The sequence below is a fragment of the Acanthochromis polyacanthus genome, chromosome 22 (genome assembly GCF_021347895.1).
Source record: "Acanthochromis polyacanthus isolate Apoly-LR-REF ecotype Palm Island chromosome 22, KAUST_Apoly_ChrSc, whole genome shotgun sequence".
NCBI classification, from domain to species: Eukaryota; Metazoa; Chordata; class Actinopteri; family Pomacentridae; genus Acanthochromis; species Acanthochromis polyacanthus.
In genome coordinates this window covers 19,687,271-19,709,552 of record NC_067134.1, presented here as the reverse complement: position 1 = coordinate 19,709,552, position 22,282 = coordinate 19,687,271, and the positions used below count along the sequence as shown (strand labels likewise).

The 22,282-nt window shown below is 44.8% G+C and overlaps 2 protein-coding genes across 6 annotated transcripts in view; one reads left to right on the top strand and one right to left on the bottom strand.

Annotated features, from left to right (window-relative positions):
* The window catches only part of LOC110969305 (kinesin heavy chain-like), a 38,675-nt gene extending 34,417 nt beyond the window's left edge, over positions 1-4,258 (top strand). The window contains 3 exon segments of the mRNA XM_051941854.1: positions 689-905; positions 1,868-1,974; positions 2,202-4,258. Of these exon segments, the coding sequence (XP_051797814.1) occupies positions 689-905; positions 1,868-1,956 (306 nt within the window). The 3' untranslated portion in view covers positions 1,957-1,974; positions 2,202-4,258.
* A 49-nt stretch (positions 4,259-4,307) lies between these two features.
* LOC110963348 (plakophilin-4-like) overlaps positions 4,308-22,282 on the bottom strand; it is a 60,519-nt gene continuing 42,544 nt past the window's right edge. For all 5 annotated transcript variants that reach the window (XM_051941804.1, XM_051941805.1, XM_051941802.1 and 2 more), the window contains 11 exons: positions 22,023-22,206; positions 19,154-19,271; positions 18,163-18,357; positions 17,572-17,745; positions 17,041-17,191; positions 15,717-15,909; positions 8,919-9,003; positions 8,461-8,578; positions 8,231-8,362; positions 7,258-7,331; positions 4,308-7,113 (listed from right to left, as the gene is read on the bottom strand). In XM_051941804.1, the coding sequence (XP_051797764.1) occupies positions 6,856-7,113; positions 7,258-7,331; positions 8,231-8,362; positions 8,461-8,578; positions 8,919-9,003; positions 15,717-15,909; positions 17,041-17,191; positions 17,572-17,745; positions 18,163-18,357; positions 19,154-19,271; positions 22,023-22,206 (1,682 nt within the window). In that variant the 3' untranslated portion in view covers positions 4,308-6,855. The remainder of the gene's footprint in view (positions 7,114-7,257; positions 7,332-8,230; positions 8,363-8,460; positions 8,579-8,918; positions 9,004-15,716; positions 15,910-17,040; positions 17,192-17,571; positions 17,746-18,162; positions 18,358-19,153; positions 19,272-22,022; positions 22,207-22,282) is intronic.

Genomic DNA, 22,282 nt, shown 5'->3' with positions numbered 1-22,282 from the left:
AAACCTGAATATATCAAACTAGTTTCATAGTACAGCCGTCATTGTAATCTGAGTATTAATGTGGGTTCCTCATCACAGAACAAACAAACCAGTTGGATTTGCTAGCTTTTATTATTTCTATTATTTTTATTAAATGTACTGCTAACTGCTAACATACTGATTTGTGCATTGCTTTTATGTGTGAAACAAAAGAGTTGTACTGATCTGTAAATGAATAAAAGTGATTCAAGCATCTACCCCAGGCCCTGAAGGGTTGAACCAGTTCACATAGAAGGAAGGCAGTGATGCACTCGTGAAGAGACATCGTTCCTGAAAGTTTAAAGCAGTAAAGTGTGTGTCTTATCAGAAGCAGGAGGAAAAGAAGATGTTTTGCCAAATGTTTTTCTAACCAAGAATAAAGCTTCAAATTTAGTCCTAGTACCCACATGTAACTTCTGTCTACCGCTGCCCAGCTGGTGGGATCGTCTCTGGGGGTGGAAGTCCAAACCTGCTGCATTCAGTTTTCATTAAAAACACTTCCTGGAATAATTAGACAAGACATTCCCAACAACCACAAAGACAGAAACCGATCAGAAACATCAAATATCCAACATCACATGCAGTTTGACCTGCTGGCAGACATTCCTAAACTCATGGTTTAGGCGTTGTTTCCTGGACCTTAGTTACCTTAGTCACTTTCTGTCCTCAGCTGGTCCGAGACAACGCCGACCTTCGCTGCGAGCTTCCCAAACTGGAGAAGCGTCTGCGAGCGACGGCCGGACGAGTGAAAGCTCTGGAGAACGCCCTGAAGGAGGCCAAGGAGAACGCCATGAGGGACCGCAAGCGCTACCAGCAGGAGGTGGACCGCATCAAGGAGGCGGTGCGGGCCAAGAACATGGCCAGGAGGGGATACTCTGCACAGATCGGTGAGGTTTTACTTCTAGTTTGTGAAAATGTTACTCCTATTGATGGGTCTACAGAAATTAAAAGTCAGCTTTGGCTGCAACTGAAGCGTTTTGGTTCATTCTCTTGAGTTGCTGGAAGAAGAAAACGGCTAAAAACCCGTATTTTTTAGACATTCTTGAGTACCACAGTAGAAGACAGGAATTAAAATTAGTGAGTAGTTTCACAAAAATGTTTCTACACTTACTTGAGGTGGTTTAAATATGCTTCATGTGCATGTTTCTTAATAAATCCTGACTGCACCATAGCTATGGGCTTAATTACTGCAAAATCTGACCACATATAGTAGAGAAATCTTGGTATTTTTCTTACACTACATTTGACATTCTGTGTTGTTGGATGTACTAAACCTTTTTTCTGTCACGCTGTACAGTTTTTCTCTTGTAGATGCCGAGTTATTCTCTTTTCTTCTTCTTCTGGGAGGTGTTTTAGCAAATAGCAAAAAAAGGCTTTGTTTTCTGAATTCTTGTTACGGTTTACTCCGACCTTTTGATGACACTTTACAGCCAAGTTCAACACCAGTAACAGAAATTAGCTGAATTTAAAGTAGAAATTGGCTTCAAATTTGCTTGACAACTACATGAGCAGACGTTGGTAGCGACCAAAAGCAGAGCTAAAAGTGGAGACAAACATGTCAACAAATGAATGATAATGTTTCTACACAACTACAGGGTGTATAGATTAGCAGCTGTTTGCAAACACATTCATGGTATCCCCTTAAAAAGAGCGCCTTCCTCGAGTGGCTAAACCAGTTGAGGTGTTGAAATCCCTGAAAGTGATGGAAAAATGTTGGAAATGTTTCTCCGAGCACAAACCACAGATGAAATAAAAGAGACCAAACCAAGATCTGCATTATGAATCAGAAGTTTTTGATTAACTGAGTAATTATTTTCCTTTTATATTTGTTTATTTTTTTGCATCTCAGCAAAGCCCATCAGGCCGGGTCATCATCCACTGTCGTCCCCCATCTGCAGCTCTGTCAGAGCTGGAGGCAACGACACCCACAACAACTGAAACACAGCAAGTCACCCTGTGAGCAACTTATCTTTCATGTGTTTCAGATTTTCTGTAAAGTTTAGGAGTTTTAACTTTACCTTTGTTTTTACTGATCTAAAAAAATAATCAATGTCGTACTCATGTTGACCACCAGGGGGCAGATGTACACGTAAACTTTGATTATTTAACCAGTCTTTCACATAAATAGCAGGGAATAATGCCCATTATGTGCATCGGTCTAATAGTTTTGCTTCTCGCTGCAGACAGACCATAAACAACTCGACGCATGCTCGCCGTCCCACCTGGAACCACAAGCCCCGCCCCTCCTGCTGGAGCACCAATGGGAGGCCTTCACAACAGTCTGTCATCACTCAGAGAAGCAAACATCCACGGTGTAAATACTGAAACGAGACACTTTTCATTTGGTGAGCGTCCAAACGTCAGAGGCCTCATTTATAAGGTTTGAAATTCTGCTTTAAGGAGAAAACTGACGAATCGGAACCAGTTTTTCTTCCGACTCTATGACCGATTATTGTAATTATGCAACCAAACGGAGCGTAACATTTATAAATGAGGCCCTGAGTTACTTCCTGAAGGATTGAAGACACGAAATAGAGGTGGAAATCAGCTGCTGTGAAGTTTTGCAGGTGACCTGTTGAGGTTTGTACAGCTTTGCGGGAGAAGCAGACTTTGCATTTATAACCTTAAACCAGCGTTTGTTCATTTAAAGGGAGATTCTGACATTTGAGGAAATGTTTGCTTTCATGCCACAACAATATTGACACCACTCACATCTGTCCATTCATGGTGAAGCTACAGCCAGCAGCTGGTTAGCGTAGCCTAACGTAATCACCCACAACTAATGAAAATTTAGGTGGAAACAGATGGAAATGAAATGGAGACTTTGGGGCAACAACTTGTGATACTGAATGAGTCTGACTGAGGTGAGATGATACTGTCAACATGTTTTTTTAACTATTGTTTTTAATATGTTTTGCTAATGTTAGCATTGAGGGCTAGCATGTTTAGCATTGCTTGACAACCCTGTGCTGCACCAGGCACTAGAGCGATCATAGAGGCAAATTTATGAATGAAATACAGTTGGATTTTTTTCTATTTATGGACATAACTTAACTTGATATTACTAGACTGGATCTCTAAACTCCTCACATTGCTAAGCAATCTAGATCCGATCCAGACCAAGATACCAACAGATTTCACCTCCAAAAACAACCTGAACTCTCTCAGCTTACATTACTGGAGTTAAAAGTTGGATTATTTTACCTTTGCACAGAGCTAGGCGAGCAGTTTCTCTATCTGAGCTAAGCTAAGCTAAGCAGCTGCAGGCTACAGCCTCTTTAAGAAATGATCAAAGCAGGGCCTCCAAGTTTCACACTTTGATAATGTTGCAGCTAGAGTTGTAGTTGAGTTGTAAATGAAACTGCAGCTTGTTTGTTCCCGTTTCTGTACTAATATCTCTGAGCTTTATCAGTTTAACAACGTCCCAGTTTGCTCTTTTGTCTCCCTACAGGTGACAGTAATAAGAAACACTATGAGTTGTGCTCATAATCGATCCAAATCTGCCTCTAAAGTCATATTTGCTGTCGTTTTACCGTCCAGGGACACTGACCAGCCAATCAGACGATCCCTGGACTACCAGAGCGGTGCTACAATCAGGTTTTTAAAAAATTAGTTTGGGGTTTGAAGTTTTGGAAAGTTCTGTCGTTGCTCTAAAGACTCCGATCAGCCAGTCAGAGTCTTTAAGAGCAGATTCAGAATAAAACATTTCTTTCAGCCCAGAAACCAAAAACTAATCTTGAAATTTGTGCCTTGACAAACACCAGATTGACACGACTTCCACTGAGCACCTTCAGAGAGACTAAATCAGCTCATTTCTGTATATTTACATGTCAGCGTTTAGAGATCAACGGGAGCCCTTTACCTTTCTACAGATGTATTGTGTGCTGCTTTCCTTCATGCTGCCGGCTGAGCATGTTTCTGAATGTACATTATTATCTGTTTTGGTTGGACAAGCGGAGGATTTGCTGCTTTCGTTCCCCCCAGATGTTGTTAATCTGATTTGTTCGGTGTTTAGCGGTTTGGCTGCAGTCACTCTCTACACGACGAGTAAATGAATGTACCTGCATGGACTGGAGCTCGTGTTAAAGGCATGCTCAGGGAGGCCGGTTTGTAAACACGATGCGTTTACCTCATCTCGATGTACATTTTGACCTTTAGCTCCCTTGTTTCTTTCGGCTGTGGCGTCATATATCCCAATATAACTGATGCAACTAAAGCTAATAAAGATCTATCTATTTAACTTTCTTTTTTAAATTTTGTTTTGTTCGAAATAAGATCCAAACCACAACTTTCTGGTGTGTCATCATGATATAATCTTTAATCCCTATACATATATTTCCCTCTGTAACATTGCACATTATCATCATCAGTTTTGGACAGAACAGACAGATGGGGTATTTTGGTCAGGTCACAAGGAAATTAATAAAAATAATCAATAAATAATAGAAAAATCTTCTTCACACAGTCACATATAAAGTTCTACATATTGAATACAACAATGTAACAGGACGGTTAAACCATTGTATCTGTACAAATAGATTTTCACGTTTTTTTTCTCACATATTTCACATACTGTATGATATACTGCACTTTTGGCCAACATTACAGAAAAGCGAAGGGTTACAGGTGTAAACCCCGGTTCTCTGAGTCTTTAAAGGTTCCCGAGAGTGAGGATGCTCTTCTCCAAACCCGGGGCAAATAATATTTAAGAATTGTTTTGCGAGCGGGAGAAGAAGCGCAGTGGTTTCACTTACTGGTAAATAGTATTTGTCCCAGGTGTGGTTTCTTTGCAGTTCTTTTTCTCCCCTATCCAGGATGACGCTGGCGGACGATATTTATGTTTTAAAGCCAACACACTGCACACTTTTACTGCAGAGAAAAATGAGATCAGTGGACGTGAACAAACACTCTGGTAAACAACAATGTTAGGGCTGGGTTTGTTTCAGAAAGCACCTTTTGACTAAACCCGTGTTAGAGTTGTTAAAGTACTCTGTCCTTAGTTAAGCTGGAAATATTTGTCCTTTTTTTTTTTTACCAAACTTTACAGGAAGTAGATGGAGAATAATTAAAGCTGTCATATTTTGGATCCTTGAGGACAGTTTGTGTCTAATCTTAGTGCTTGTAAAACTGTTGACTTATTAGAGTCACATGTTGCTTTGACATCTGATAGCAGAAAATAAAATTACAGTTGTGGTCAAAATGGCAACAATCTCTGTAATTAAGTTTAGATGAAACAAAAAACAGTATCATAAATCTCAAACGTTATTACGAGGAGTCCGAATTATTGTGATGATGCTGCTCATGTGAGGTTACTCACTTGATGTTGGGAAAAACATGACATTTTGGTTGGTTTAAAGGAACATTCCACCTTAAATCTTTAAATGTTGACCTAAAAGGTTGGTTTCGAGGAGTGTTCCACCTTACAAGGTCCTCAAACGTCGACCTTAAAGGAACATTCCATCAAAAATCCCTGGACTTAGACCTAGAATGTTGGTTTAAAGGAGTATTCCATCCAAAATCCTCACAGAGAGACCTGAGAGGCTGGTTAAATGAATATTCCTCCTACAACCATCAAATATAGTCCTGAAAGGTTGGTTTAGAAAAAGATTCCACCAAACATCCTGGAACATAAACCAAAGACGCTGGCTTAATGGTATATTCCAAAAAAATCCTACAATGTAGACCAAAAAAGTTGCTGTAAAGGAATATACCACCTTACGTGTAGACCCAAAGGACAGTTTGGAGTAATATTCTACCCTAAAATCTTTGAATGTAGACCGAAGAGATTGATCTGATGGTATATTCCACCCAACATCCTGGAATACAGACCTAAAAAGTTCATTTGATGGTATATTTCACCTAAAATACGTCAATGTAGACCAAAAAAGTTGATGTATAGACATATACCACCTTAAATGTAGACCTAAAGGATGGCTTGGAGTAATATTCTACTCTTACATCTTCCAATGTAGACCTAAAAGGTTGACTCAATGGTATATTCCACCAGACATCCTGGAACATAAACCAAAAAGGTTGTCTTCGTGGTATATTCCACCAAAAATCCTCCGATGTAGACCAAGAAAGTTGGTGTAAAGGAATATACCACCTTAAATGTAGACCTAAAGGAAGGTTTGGAGAATTATTCTACCCTAAAATCTTCTAATGTAGACCTAAAAGGTTGATCTGATGGTATATTCCACCCAACATCCTGGAACATATACCAAAAAGGTTGGTTTAATGGTACATTCCACCTAAAACCCTTCAACGTTGACCAAAAACGTTGGTGTTAAGGAATATACCACCTTAAATATAGACCTAAAGGATGGTTTGGAGAAATATTCTGCACTAAAGTTGTCCAATGTAGACCTAAAAGGTTGATCTGATGGTATATCCATCCATCCCTTCTCTATACACCGCTTTATCCTCACTAGGGTTGTGGGGGTGCTGGAGCCTTCTGATGGTATATTCCACCTAAAATCCTTCGATGTAGAACAAAAAAGTTGGTGTAAAAGAATATACCACCTTAAATGTAGTACTAAAGGATGAATATTTAAAGCTGCTGCCAGCTATTATTTTTGTTATTTAATCATCTGTTATGGCAGTCAGAACCCTGGCAAACTTATTTTCATCAGTTTTTTTTTTAGTGTGGAAGTCCAAAATAAAGGAGCGCTTCGTGTTTACCGGCGTGACTTAGTCAAAAGCTGCCAAAGCAACCCGAGCCCCGTCATTCAGCACAGTTTCAACACAGACACGTTCACATGCATCCACAAACCTCTCACGCACTCAAACACCCACAGACAGGCGGCCGGCCGGCTGGACCGAGGCTCGGCGGCGTCCTCAGACCCACGAGTCGGGGGAGCCGGTGAACTTGTTGGCCCGGTTTGAAGGCCTCCGCGTGGTCGAGTAGAAGTCCACGTAGTTGGTGTTGGCTTTGAACCGCAGCGACTGGCCGGCGTAGGCGTCGGGTGACGACGGCGTCAGGTGGACCGGCTCGTCCTCGTAGCTCTCCTCGCCGTAGCCTTGAGGGGACGACAGGTACATTCGGTAGCTGTTGTAGTTCTTCCTGTCGGGCTCGTCGTAGAATGGCTCTGGGTGCTGCAGGAACCACAAAGAATTCCAGTCATCATGTGATCAGCGCACCTTTATTCCTCAATCATTTCCTGTTTCTCAGCTCTGCTAAATCCTGCTCACGTTCACTGTCTAGTATTGTTTCTTAATGTTAAAGAAAAGTCTTCTCACCTGGGATCTTCTCAAATCCTCTCCTGACTGGGAGGAATACGTTCCGATGAAATATGGGGTTTTCTTCTCAGACCCTGAAGGAAGCAGGAAAAAACATCTAGTTCTTTAATCATAAAACGGCCAGAATTTAGTCTGGAAGCAAGATGGTGTGTTCTAGTTAGAGCCGAGTACACTGTATAAAATAATGTAAAATATGGTGAAAATAAAGGCAAACATTTAGAAAAATAATTAGATTTTTAGTTGATTTGAATACAATTTAAAAAATACAGTAAAATAGTATTTCTGTGGTCACATCATAAAAGAATCAATTATTTTTGGGGGGAAAAATTACAGATTTTTCTTTAGATTTGAGTAGTTTTCACTTTTTTTCTCTGTTCATTTACAGTTGACATCTAAATGAATATCTTTTTTAAATGAAAGTTTACATAGTTATTATTTGCATATCAGCAAATATTAAAGATACAGAATTCTTCTTTCCAATAACAGCAAATATGTGTGAACTAACAATATTTTAGCTGATTTAAATTCAGTAAAACGGGGTAATTTTACTGTCAAATACTGTAAAAGAACAAATTACTATTTAGAAAATGACAGATTTTTGATGTGGACATTATTTACACTTTTAACGTGTTTTAATTTTTTTTTTTCATTTATTTAACTTGTTAATTATTATGATAGAAAATTATTACTTTTGTTTAATTTATTTAATTTTGGTTTTCTAAACAGGGAAAATCTATTTCTTCAAACCTTAATATACATCATTTTTTCCCCAATAATAGCAAATATGTGGAATTGAACAATATTTTAGCTGATTTAAATCCAGTAAAACGGGGTCATTTTAATGTCAAACTCTGTAAAAGAAAGAATTACTATTTATAAAAATAATGTCAGGTTTTTTCTTTTCAATATAAGATATTTTATGTTCAAATGAACAAATGTGGGTAAACACTTTTTTTCCAGTGTGCGTGGTGACCTGTGTACTGCCGTTTGTGTAAACTGTTGTCTCCATAATAAGTGTCGAGTTGCATAGATGACTGCGCCCTCTGGTAGGTGGAACTGTGGCGTCGGATCCCGAGCATCGCCGGAGACGACGTCGCGCTCCCGCCTGAGGACAAAGAGCAACATTAAATAAAACTTTAACATCAGTAATAAAAAAAACAAAAAAAAAACGGCTTTTCTTGCAGGAAGTGAGAGACGTGGCACCTGATTGGATGACGGGGGACATCTGCAGTGGGCTGGTGGGCAGCGTCGGCTGGGATCGGTACCGGTCTCGTTCCAGAGTGGAGACGGGGGTGATGAAGTGGGTGTAGTTCCAGCCGTCCTGTCCAACCAGCACACCACAAAACATCAGTAATCTGTCATCGTGTGACTTTAGAGGCGTCTACATGCAGCATTTATAGTCAATAAAGACACGCAAACACAGAATCTGAGCAGAAAACTGACAAAGAATGAAACAAATCAGCAAAAATCACTCCTAATTACATTAATTTAATCTGTTTTTGAAGCTTAGCAGCAGCTAATGTAAAATAAACAACAACAAGAGCTTTTTGTTCACATAAATCCACATTAAATAGTCTGCTGGAGCATATTTAGGGATCATTTTGGGACAAATCTGACTCAGAATAATAAAAATTCCCTGATCTAAATGATAGAAAAGTAACCTGTTTGTAGAGACTCCTCAGCTCTCTGTACTGCCACAGAGTGTTCAACACCTGAGCTGCTGCTTTCACCACCTTCATCGAGTATCTGCAACACAAAACACAACAAAAGTCAAATAACACCATAACAAAAAAAAACGAAGGTTACGCATGTAACCACGGTTTTATGAACCCTGGATGACTGCCAGAGGCAGTTCTCCTCACTGGATATCTCCATCTCGCGCAAGCGCAGGCCGAGTATTAATATCAACAAAGTCACGTGTGACCCCGGACGACCCGTGGCAGGTATAACTACCGGTGTCATCCGGGCGCTCATTCCCACAGAGTCTTCTTGCGACTTGGGGGTTCCGAGCGACCGAGAACTCTGGCAGTCATCCAGGGTTCATAAAACCGTGGTTACATGCGTAACCTTCGTTTTATTTCACCCTTCCTGACTGCCAGAGGCAGTTCTCCTCACTGGATGACTCATATCAACAGCGTCGCGAGGAATCCAGGGCACTTCCCCCTTAAGACGAGGCAGAGGAACCCGGCCGAAGGACCACCCCGAGTGGATGGGGGGTGGCCACGTTGACTCTGTAGTACTTCGTGAAGGTGCTCGGCACTGCCCACGAGGCCGCTGCACATATATCCTCCACAGGCACCCCTCTAAACAATGCCCATGAAGCAGACACGCCTCTAGTGGAATGGCACTTCACTCCAGATGGCAAGGCCTCGCCTGCCAACTCGTACGCACATGAAATGGCCTCGACGATCCAGTTGGACAGGCGCTGCTTGGAGAGAGCGCTACCCTTCTTGGCACCACTATGACACACGAAGAGATGCTCGGCCCTCCGTATGTGGGCAGTGGCATCCAGATATGCCCGTAAGGCCCGTACTGGACAAAGCTGTTCCCGCCGTACGTCCCCTTCTTCCAGCTGGGGGTCAAACTTAGCCAGATGAATGGGTCTATTGAGGTGCGAGTGTGCCAGCACCTTCGGCAGAAATGCCGTATTCGGCCACAGAGTAACACCCGAGCCATCCGAGTTCCACCTCAGACAGGAGTTGCTCACTGACAAGGCATGCAGCTCTCCCACCCGCTTCGCCGTCACCATGGCAAGGAGAAAAGCCGTCTTCACCGACAGCCACTTAAGTTCTGCCCGGTCAAGCGGCTCAAAGGGAGGCCCGCATAGGGCATCCAACACTATGGGCAGATCCCAGGCTGGAGTCCTCCGCGACTGTGGTGGCCGCAGCCGCCAGGCTCCCCTCAAGAAGAGGGACACGAGCCCGTGACGCCCAATTGTGTGGCCGTCCACTGCCACATGCCTGGAGGAAATAGCTGCAGCATACACCTTCAGGGTCGAGGGAGAGCGACCCAACAGGGACTGAAGAAACTCCAGAACCACTGGGACAGAGCAGCTAACTGGGTCAAGACCACGACTCCAACACCAGTCAGAGAACAATTTCCACCTGTTGGCATACTGCAGCCGCGTTGACGGGGCCCTGGCCTGCAGGATCGTTGCCCTGACAGGCTCGATGCAGCAGCTCAGCACGGGGTCCGGCCCCCCAGCGGCCATACCCACAGCTGAAGGCGGCTGGGGCAGGGATGCCAGATCCGACCGTCCAGTTGGGATAGAAGATCCTTCCTGTCGGGGAGGCGCCAGGGCGTCCTGCGACAGAGTCTGCGCAGCAGTGGAAACCAAGTTCTGGCAGGCCAGAACGGGGCCACTAAGAGGAGTTGGTGCCCCCGATGGAGCACCCTGAGCAGAGTTGGCCATATCAGGGGAAAGGGCGGAAAGGCATAGAGAAGTCCCCCCGGCCACTCGTGAGCCAGAGCGTCCTGTCCCAAAGGACTGCTGTCCTCCCTCAGGGAGAACCAGAGGGGGCACTGGGCTGTCTCGCGAGAGGCAAAGAGGTCCACCACCGCCTCTCCGAACATGCCCCATATGGACTGAACCACTTCTGAATGAAGCCGCCATTCTCCCGGAAGGGGCTTCTGACGGGAGAGGAAATCCGCGACCAGGTTCTGCTCCCCCGGCAGATACATGGCACGGAGGCTGGCCAGGCGGGGGGCTGCCCATCTCAGCAGATCCTGCGACACCCGCAGCATACGGGCTGACCTGGTACCCCCCTGGTGGTTTATGTGAAACATAGCAGAGACGTTGTCCGACCGTATCAGCACGTGCTTCCCGCTGAGGTATGGCATGAAAGTCCTGAGCGCTAGGTGCACGGCATGCAGCTCCAGCACATTGACATGCTCCTGGCACTCCCGGGCTGACCACCGTCCCTGAGCCATCCTGCCCTGCCAGACAGCCCCCCAACCCGAAAGGCAGGCATCGGTAGCCACCGTCTCCCGACGAAATGGGATGGCACCCAGGGAGACACCCTGCACCAGATAGGCCCTGCTCCTCCACGGTGACAGGGCCCTCAGGCAGCCCCGTGAAACCCTGAGCTTCCTGCACCTGTGCCGCCTGGCATCTAGGTGAAAGCTGTTCAGCCACCTTTGCAGGGGGCGAACTGACAGTAGGCCCAGAGGCACGACAGCAGATGCGGCCGTCAGTTTGCCCAGAAGGCGGAGGTAAAGGCCGTAAGGCAGTGCTGCCCCTCCTCGAAACCGAAGCAGGAGGCCTAGGATGTCGTCCACCCGTTGTTGTGACGGGCGGGCCTTCATAACGACAGAATCCAGAGCTAGTCCTATGAAGGTTGTACTCTGGGAAGGAGACAGAGAGCTCTTCTCTCCGTTCACCCTGAGTCCCAACTGTGCCACGTGCGAGAGGAGGACGGCTGTGTCCTGGACTGCCCGAGAACGGGACGGTGCGCAGATCAGCCAGTCGTCCAGATATGCCATGATCTTCATGCCCCGGGACTGCAGGGGTGAAAGGGCCGCAGCGATGCAGCGCGTGAACACCCGTGGGGACAAAGAGATCCCGAACGGAAGTACTGTGAACTGGAAGTTGTGGCCCCTGAATGCGAAACGCAGGAACTGCCTGTGGCAAGGCGCGATCGGAATGTGGAAATAAGCGTCCTTCAGGTCCACCGCAGTGAACCACTCCCCCTTGGCAACAGTACGAAGAACATCCCTCGTGCACAACATGTGGAATGGCAGAGTCTTTAAAAACTGGTTCAGTCCCCTGAGATCTAGGACAGGGCGAAATCCACCACCTTTCTTGCTTACCAGAAAATAGGTCAAGTAGAACCCCTTGGGCCGGGAGAGGGGGTCCACTGGCTCGATGGCACCCTTGGACAGGAGGGCGGACAGCTCCTCGACCAGGGCTTGAGTCTTCACCGGGTCCGTGACGACAGTCATCCGGACCCGGCTGGAAGTTGGGGGCCGGCGGCGGAATTGAAGCCTGTAACCCTGGGTCAGTGTGGACAACACACAGGGGTCTGAAGTACAGGCTGCCCAGCAGCGGAGCTGCTGCTGGGAGAAAAGACCGACCGCCGGCCCCGAGGCCTCAGTTCCTGCGCCCCCGGCCTCCTGGGGCCTTGGGGGGGCGCCGTGAGGGCTCTGAGGCACGATGATCACGGGGCAAATCAGCGGGGCCATGTCGAAAGCGGGTTCGTCCCCCAGTGGGGCGTTGAGGCCCTCTATAATGGGAAGGCCGAGACAGCGGTTGGGGGCGCTCCCGGGAAACACCTGCGTGACCGCCAGTCCTGCCGGAAGGCGGCATGTCTCTGCGAAGCCCTGAGAACTGCCGCCTGGTCTGGTCGGCCTGCACCGTCTGCTCCAGAAGCTGGACCGCCGCCGAGCCAAACAGCTCCCCAGGTTCCACTGGGACTGCACGGAGGGTCCTCCGGCATGTCTCTGACAGGGGTGACTGAGCCAGCCATACCTGGCGGCGGGTGTGGACTAAGGTGGACATAAGGCGCCCCAGTTCCCGGGACATAAGGGCAAAAGCCTGCAACGAGGCATCGCTCAGGCTGGTAGTAGATGCGTCGGCAGCCGACTGTTGCATGGAAGCCGACAGGGCCAGCATGAGGTGGGAGAGGGAATTACCAATACGGCCCATGCGTGCTGCTGTGTTATATGCCCTGCACAGCAGGTCATCAGTGACCCTACACTGCTGACGGGGGCACCTGGCCTCAGGTCTCAGAGCCTCGTCCGGGGGGACTATAAGAGAGGCAATAGCAGGTTCAACCAAAGGCATGCGGCCCAGACCAAGTTTAGCCGCATCCTGCATGGCTGCCAGAGTGCGTCCATCAGACGTCAGCCGTGAGAGAGCCTTCGAGTCCCTCCAGCAGGCCTGCAGCTCCCTCAGGTATTCCCCGGAGGGAGGAACTGAAAAGCTGGCCGGAGCTGAGGCGCGCCTGAAAAAGGCGCTGGCAGGAGGCTGGTCAGGCTGCTGTGAGTCCAGGTGTAATCTAGCCAGGGCCATACGAAGTATCGACCCCATCGAGTCATCCTCGGACCCCCTCACCGAACCACGGGCCAACGAACGGGAACCCGAGCCAGAGGCGTGGGAGGGCTCCTCCCCACCGTCCTCATCGTTGAAAAGCGCAGCCGAAGCCGCCACAGAAATAATGTCCTCTTCTGGAGCCAGCTCCGGCATTGGGGGTGACCCGATACATCCCCCCTCCCCAACAGGAGGGCGCAGAGACAGGAGGAGTGACTTCATCTGGGCCAACTCGCGAGACAGCTGATCCACCTTAGTAGACAGCGTGTCCGCCCTAGCCTTCTTCCTACGCGGGGGGCCGCCCAGAGCCTCCGACGCCTTCCGCCGAGACCGGTCTGGCCGAGAAAGAGATGGGACCACCGACTGAGGGGGGCCTGTTTCCCCCACTAAGCATTCCACCTCTGACAGTCTAGCAGCCCTCAACGTGCGTGGCATGAAGCTACAATTCATACACGGGTCTTCCGATAAACCTTCCCTCAGATGTTCGATACCCAGACACGAAGGGCAGAGATCGTGACCGTCCTCAGGGTGAAGAGGGGCCATACAGGTAGCACAGAAATGGGAGCTTAGCATGGCGTAGCCACAGGAAGTCACAAACAGCTAGCACCAGCGAGAGTCACTACGTTAGCTGCGTAATAACCATGTGCTCCAGTGAGAGGGGAGCGAGAGCGCGTCCGTCACCGGCACTACGGCTGTCTTCAGAACAAGGGAGAGCACTACGGTACTGCGCAACACACACGACACCAATCAGTACAATCGAGAGCACTGTGTCAGCTGCTTAACACACACAAGCTTCAGTGAGAGGGCAGCGAGAGCACGGCCGTCACTGGTATCTGTACAACAACAGCTAGCACTAGCGAGAGCACCACGCTAGCTGTGCAACACTCACAAGCGTCAGCGAGAGGGCAGCGAGAGCACGGCCGTCACTGGTATCTGTACAACAACAGCTAGCACTAGCGAGAGCACCACGCTAGCTGTGCAACACTCACAAGCGTCAGCGAGAGGGCAGCGAGAGCACGGCCGTCACTGGCATCAGCACTAGCGAAAGCAGTATGGCAAATGTGTATTACAAGGGAAACTTGTCGCAGCCTCTGGAGGGCGAACAGCCCGCGACTCCGACTTGTAGTCTCGAGGCTACCGGCGACAACCCTTTCCTCAAAAATGCTATTATTAGCCCCTGCTATCAGCAGGTGACCTGCGCAAGCGAGAAGAGTCAAGGGAATGAGCGCCCGGATGACACCGGTAGTTATACCTGCCACGGGTCGTCCGGGGTCACACGTGACTTTGTTGATAGTAATACTCGGCCTGCGCTTGCGCGAGATGGAGATATCCAGTGAGGAGAACTGCCTCTGGCAGTCAGGAAGGGTGAAATAAAACAGCAGGTAGAAAGTACACTGTAAAAAAAATCTGGCAGCAAAAAAATCCAGTAAAACACTGAAATAATTTAAAAAATAAAGGTGAAAATCTCATCAAATATCTGTAAAATGAAGATGTTTTTAGCTGATTTAAATACAGTAAATGTATCATTTTGCAGTCACATCATAAAAGAATGAGTTACTATTTGTAAAAATACTGATTTTGATGTGGATATTATTTACTCTTATTTTTAAACAAAAAGTCTGCATTTTTTATGATTTCAAATATTATTATTATTATTATCATTACAATTGCTAGTATTATCTGTAATTTACCATCACAAAGAAACTGTGAAATAACAGTAAAAATGTGTAATAACTTTTTTCAAATTTTTTAAAAATATATTTTTTTCTATGAAACAGCAGGAAGTATCTGCTAATTTTTAAAATAAAATAATAAATAAATTCAGTGGAAATTGTGTCATTTTACAGTCAAACATTAAAGATCAAATAATTATTTGTAAAAAAAAAAAAAAAGATATATATTTTTAACAGTTTTGGTCGCTTGTTTTACAGTCATTAATGCTTTTCTGTGATTTTAATAGAAATCTGTATCATAACAGTTTAAAAAATGCTTTCAGAATTTTGCATTTTTTTTGCATAATTGTTCTATTGTATAATAATATTTTTGGTGATATTAATTCTGCAAAAATCGAACAGCAAAAGAGCAAATTATTTCTAAAAATAAATTTTAAAAAAGCTTTCATTATTTACACTTTCTGGACATTTTTTAAGGTAAATTAATATTTTTTATTTTACTTGCTATCTGTAGTTTCTTAGATTGAATTACCAGATTTTTCTGTTTTTAATGTAGATAATTTCTCTTTAAAATAACTGCAAACATCTATAGAATAATATTTTTGCTGAATTAAATACAGAAAAAATGTAACTTAAGAGTCAAACTCTGTAAAAGAACAAACCACCTTTCAGAAAAACAGATTATTGATGTTAAACCAGTGAAGCTGCAGCTCGTCATGTGACTCTAAACGGTAAACCTCGTGCTCTATCACTCGTACCCTTTCCCTCGTCCTTTGCTGATGTCCACCAGCTTCTCGATGCCTCCGCTGTCGGCTAAAGCTTTGGCGTTCTCCATGTTGCGGCTGGTGACCTCGTGCAGCGTGCAGCAAACCGACGCCACCGTGTCGTCAGACAGCACCGACGGACTGCCGCCAGGAAGCCGGTTCACCAGATCCCTCATGGCGTACTTCCCTGGAGGACCAGAACCACAGAGTCAGACCTGGACTGTAATGGAGCTGTGATGTTCTGCAGCTTCTGGGCCATTAATAGTTTAAGAGATTTTATATTTACATTCCAGACCGGTTTTGGGCTTCTGCTAGACCGGTTTTGGGCTTCTTTTAGACCGGTTTTGGGTTTCTTTTAGATCGGTTTTGGGCTTCTTTTAGACCGGTTTTGGGTTTCTTTTAGACCGGTTTTGGGTTTCTTTGAGACCGGTTTTGGGTTTCTTTGAGACCGGTTTTGGGCTTCTTTTAGACCGGTTTTGGGCTTCTTTTAGACCAGTTTTGGGCTTCTTTTAGACCGGTTTTGGGTTTCTTTGAGACCGGTTTTGGGTTTCTTTGAGACCGGTTTTGGGTTTCTTTTAGACCGGTTTTGGGTTTCTTTGAGACCGGTTTTGGGTTTCTTTTAGACCGGTTTTGGGCTTCTTTTAGACCGGTTTTGGGTTTCTTTTAGACCGGTTTTGGGCTTCTTTTAGACCGGTTTTGGGTTTCTTTTAGACCGGTTTTGGGCTTCTTTTAGACCGGTTTTGGGTTTCTTTTAGACCGGTTTTGGGTTTCTTTTAGACCGGTTTTGGGTTTCTTTGAGACCGGTTTTGGGTTTCTTTTAGACCGGTTTTGGGTTTCTTTGAGACCGGTTTTGGGTTTCTTTTAGACCGGTTTTGGGTTTCTTTGAGACCGGTTTTGGGTTTCTTTTAGACCGGTTTTGGGCTTCTTTTAGACCGGTTTTGGGTTTCTTTTAGACCGATTTTGGGTTTCTTTTAGACCGGTTTTGGGCTTCTTTTAGACCGGTTTTGGGCTTCTTTTAGACCGGTTTTGGGCTTCTTTTAGACCGGTTTTGGGTTTCTTTTAGACCGGTTTTGGGTTTCTTTTAGACCGGTTTTGGGTTTCTTTGAGACCGGTTTTGGGCTTCTTTTAGACCGGTTTTGGGTTTCTTTTAGACCGGTTTTGGGCTTCTTTTAGACCGGTTTTGGGATTGTGTTGCAGATTTGGTTTTGGACTTTGCTTTGCACCACCTTCAGACTAGTTTTGGATACAGTTTCATGGTTATGACTCGAGCGTGAAGACGATGATAAACACATTTAATCGTGCGTTTGTGTTTTCTCACCTATCAGCTCCTTGTTGCGTCCGTCCAGCGCCATGTTTCTGAGCGCCGTGGCGACGGAACAAACCACCCGGTCGTTGTCCATCCTCAGCAGCTCCACCAGGATGGGAAGACCTTTCTCTTTACGCACCGCCGCCCGGATGTAGGCCGAGAACTGCACAGATAAACGAAAACACAGCGTTACAAACATTTAATCCTTCATGAAAACGATCCGATTCCATACAAGAGATCAGAAACGGACCTAAAGACGGTTCCTTTGCTCTTTCAGCCTTTAATATTGATTGTTTTCATTGATTCCAATGAAAAATTAAAATAGAACTTTAATAATCCAGAAGGCAATTCTTGAAGATCGATTCTAAAAATGTTCTGACAGAGTTCTAGTAATGTTGTCAGTCAGAATTTCTTCATTCTTTTACTTCTCAGAATGTTCTTCCTGAACGTAGAACAATGTTCTTTTTGTAAATCCTGCAGAGAAACATTTTCAGGCTCCAAATGAAAGCTAGAAGATGAAATGTGAGGTGAGTGACGTTCTACCTTCCAGTTCCCAGCAGAGAGGTTCTGCAGCGACCCGGCGGCTCCCTCCAGCGTTGCCGGGTTGGAGCTCTCAGCCAGCAGGTTGAGGTACGGCTTCACCACCATGGGATGCCACAGCAGCTCGGCTCCCCTCAGAGACTGAGAGAAACCCGGGATCGGACCGACGCCGTCCCACTGGAAGAAAAGGCAGCCTGTCAGAACCTGCAGAGCGCTGGCTTTAGACTGGGTTTGAAATTTTCTTTTAGACTCATTACAGACTGGGTCTTGACTGGTTTAGAACAGGTTTGGATTTGGTTTTGGAATTCGTTTTAAACCAGATTTGGGCTGGTTTTAGATTTTGTTTTGGACCAGTTTGGAATTTTCTTTTGGACTTGTTTTAGATTGATTTTAAGCCAGATCTGGACTGGTTCACAGTTTTGTTTTAGACCGGGTTTGGACTGGATTCAGCTTTTGCTTTGGACCAGGTTTGAATTTGGTTTTGGACTTGTTTTAGACTGGTTTTAAGCCAGGTTTGGACTGGTTTAAGACCAAGTTTGGACTTGTGTTAGACCTCCACAACTTAAATACTTTAAATACCCCCCTGCCTGCTACCTTGCTGTCGCCCCAGCCGCCCCTCTTCCTGCCCCGCCGCCTCTTGCCCCAGCAGAGGTAGTCGAGCTCTTTGGCTGGCGATGAGAAGCCCAGCAGGGTGTCCAGCTCCTGGTTGCCGAGGAGACGGGAGGAGGGCATCTCCACCTCCAGGCGGTACGAGAGGTTCCTCAGAGTGCAGACGCTGTTCTCCACGATCTGGAACCAGAGGATGCTGTTAATGCAGGTCTGAGCCTAAAGGTGGCGCTACAGGAAACACCAGGAACCTCGACAGTTCAGAAACACGCTCCAAATTAAGCTCACTTTATTTATTTCAGTGTAATTATACATTTTTTTAAAATATTCTTTTCATGTTTTTTTACATTTCATAAATCTGTGTTCACTTCAATTTCTTCCTGTACTGCTTTTTTTAAAATTCAATTAAATATTTACTGATCTAAACTGTTTTATAAATGGTTTTAGACCAGGTTTGAAATGATTTGTGATAATAATAATACATTTTATTTGTATAGCGCTTTTCAAAACACTCACACAGTCTGTGTTAAAACAGTCCAGAACACGTGTGTTTGGAGAGTGATCTGAAGGTGCTCAGGTCTGTGCAGTCACAGATGTGTTGTGCCAGGGATCTTCTTTAGTTTCGCTTTCTTACTTTTGTAGCTGATTTATTGCTGTTTCAGGATTGTATCTCACTTTTATCTTCTTGCTTTTCTATTTAAAACTGCATGCAATTCTGTTTTCTGAGAAAAATCAGCCACAAGAATTTCCCTCAGAACTAATTCAGCTTAAAAATCTAGATTTTATGCTGTAAAAATGTGGTGAGATGGTCAGAAACTGTTGCATAAATGAGACTCTGCAGTTTGTTCTGATGTTTTACTAGTTGACAGGAAGCAGCATCCGGGTGGTTGATTAGATTTGTGTTGTTGCCGGGTTAACCCAGGAGAACTCTGAGAATAAACGCTGCCGTGTTGCACGTTAGCGTGTTTTTTAGCCGCACCTTGCTGTCGTAGTCGGACGTGTTGACGCAGGCTTTGAGGACGTGGAGCAGCGAGTCCACCAGACCCTCGCAGCATCTCAGCTGACTCCTGGCCTCCTCGCCGGCCGAGCTCAGGTTCCTTCAAACACAAACACAAGCAAACATGACGGAGCTGCAGTGAGCGGGTTCCCCCACAGGGTGGCTTCAAACCTGCCCGGATACAGTAAAAGGAGGCGCCGGTCCTCCAATAGGAGCCGCTGACATGAGGAGACTGCACAACAGCGCCGGACTCCCACAATGCATTTCTATAGCATCAATCCACAGCCCGAGGCGTCACACATCCACCTCCCTGCAGCACGGTGTTCTGTTTGAGCAGCTAAAGCGTCTTCAAACACACCTGAGCAGGAAGCTTCACACTCAGCGGCTTTAATTCGCTCAACAGACGCTCTTTCTTTTCTCTTCTGAGTGTTTTTGGTAAATAAAGAGAAGTGTCTCGTCTCCAGATGACACGACTCTTCATGTTTGCTAAATTTAAAAGAGCAAAAAAATCAGGTTTCAGGTGCAGTCAACGGAAGAGGATGAAAGGAAGATTCCACTCGTGAAGCAGCTGTGTGGAAAATACAGATATTATCATGGGGGAATTAACATTTTACATCTTTACAAAGCAGTTTACCTCTGTGAGTTGTAATGTTGGAGTACTTCATGTTCAAACCTGATCCAGGAGGAGAATTATGACACAAAGCGTCGAATCTTTAGGTTTATGAAGGTTTTTCTGGCTGTTTCTAGGATTTTTTTTCGCTCATAATGCATCTTCTAGCATTAAAAAAACACTACACTGACATGTTAACGAGGCACAAACCACATTCGCTTGAACAGTTAGACGTTTGTTGATCATTTTCAAGAACGTCCATAAAATTTCAGACAAAAAGTACAATTTGGACTCTAATAGACTTAATGAGGGACGCTTTTTCCACCTCCTGCTGTGAATCTCCTTAAGACCCCGCTGGTGAAAACATGCTTGTTTTTGTACCTTGCTAACACGTCCATAAGGTGTTTTTTATGTGCTAGAAGACACATTTGAAGTGAAATAAGGATTTGCACCTTGAAACTGACAAAAACAAGGATTCAGAATTCTGGGATTTTAAGTCTCACAATATTTTTTTTCTTTTGTTTTAGTGAAAAAAGTACATTCTAAAAATGTTCACATTGAAGGAATTATGTTTCTACAAAACATTACGAACAATTTGAAACTTCTAAATAAAAATAAGTTTAATTTCAGCAAAAATTATGCCTCAGTCTATCATTTTCACCTTACAACTTACAGAACACAGAGCGTCGACAAAGGAACAAAACATTTAGTCACATCTGGAATCCAATGATATGATATTTACTTTATGATCAAAACAAAGAATAAAAATGAGACAAATATTTCAAAAAACGAGACACAAAATGACAAAAGTGAGAAACAAAATTACAAAAATGTGACAAACCACACAAAAATAAACAAAAAAGAGACAAAAAATTAGATAAAATAGTTAGAAAGTGACAAAAAAATGGACAAATGGACCCTCTGGAGGGCCAGTTTTGTCCCGCGGGCTGCATGTTTAACACCCCTGGCCTATAAGATCCAAAATTCAGCATCTCTCGATAGATTTCTGTCTTTATAACCAACTTAAATTAATTTATAAATGGGTAAAACTTGGTAAAAATGGTCAAGTATAGATAACACGGTCTCACTGATTGCACATTGCCTCAACCAAGTTTTTCTAGGAGTTTGTGTTATTCTAAATTTCACTTCCTTTATGACGAATAATCAGTATCGATAAAAGAACAAATCAGACGATTTCTTCTCAGATCAACACAGAAATGAGCCCAAATAAAGTGAAATATCCTCTAGTCTCTACATCGGGGGTGAAACTTTTAAGAAAGATGCTAAGTTGGACTTCCATCTTGGCTGAAATAGTAAAAAGCAACTATTTATAACTTGTAGAAAAGGCACATAACTTTATAAGTAAAACTTTCAGAGAAATCAGCTAATATCAAACAGCAAAGCTTGGAATCAGACGTGTATTTTTGCCTCCTTTGTGGTTGTCTTCAGTCCAGCAAACATCACACGCTGCTGTGGGTGGTATACCATAAAATAATTGTGCTACTTATATTCATTTCTTGATTTTGTTGTGAAGATAGTTTCACGCATTTAATTCCTCCGACGCCTCTGCGGCCCTCAGAGTGTCTTATTTCGCCATATGCCACTTTAATCTAATCACAGTTATTTCCAAACCTTAATCACAAGGGACGAGGCGAGCTTTTAATTCAACTCACATTTTTAAAAAGGAGCTAAAACTGGTCGGCTTTTGGTTTGTGAAATCTACAGGTAATAAATCTCAGCCTTCATCCTTTGACTTTCAAACATTTTGCTGTTATTTGCCTCCACAGGCCAATATGGTCGAATGCATCTTTAAGACTTTGCCGCTGAATAAAATCTCCATTCCAGAGGCCGTTATTGATGGATTATACGGCCGTGATTATGCGCTGTGGTTTTACGGAGTCGTTAAGAGGAGAAGCAGACAGAAAGAAGCAGCGCAGACGACCAATAAATCCAGAAGTCATCCTTGCATTTCAAAACAAGAATCAATTTAATGAGCAAACAGCTCAGTGGGCACTTTGTTAGACGTGTTTTCATTGGGGAGGTGAGGACGGATTTGAGGTGGTGTTAATGTGACGCTGGACGCCGATAAAAACCTTCTGATTAACTCTGATAAACGGCTACACAATAAAGCCCATAATTCAAGCTGATAATTTCAGGGTTTAAGCCGCTTTCTGGACTCTAAATGTAAATAAATCCCAACTTGACGAATCGTACGAGAGGTGCGTTTGATTTGTTGCTCACCTCAGACAGCCGGTGGTGTTGCGCAGCAGCAGCGACGACTGAAACTTGACTTTGTGCTCTTCGCGGTGGGAAACGGTGCTCCAGCCCGAGTGTGGGATGACGACGGTGTTGGTCAGCGTGGACAGAGCGTCACGGATGATGGTCATCTTCACGGCGTCACACGAGGACAGGTTCCAGAGGACGCCTGGAGATGGAATAACAAACAGAGTTACAACTAGATAATAAAATTAGATAATACGCACTTCAATTATTGTAAATTA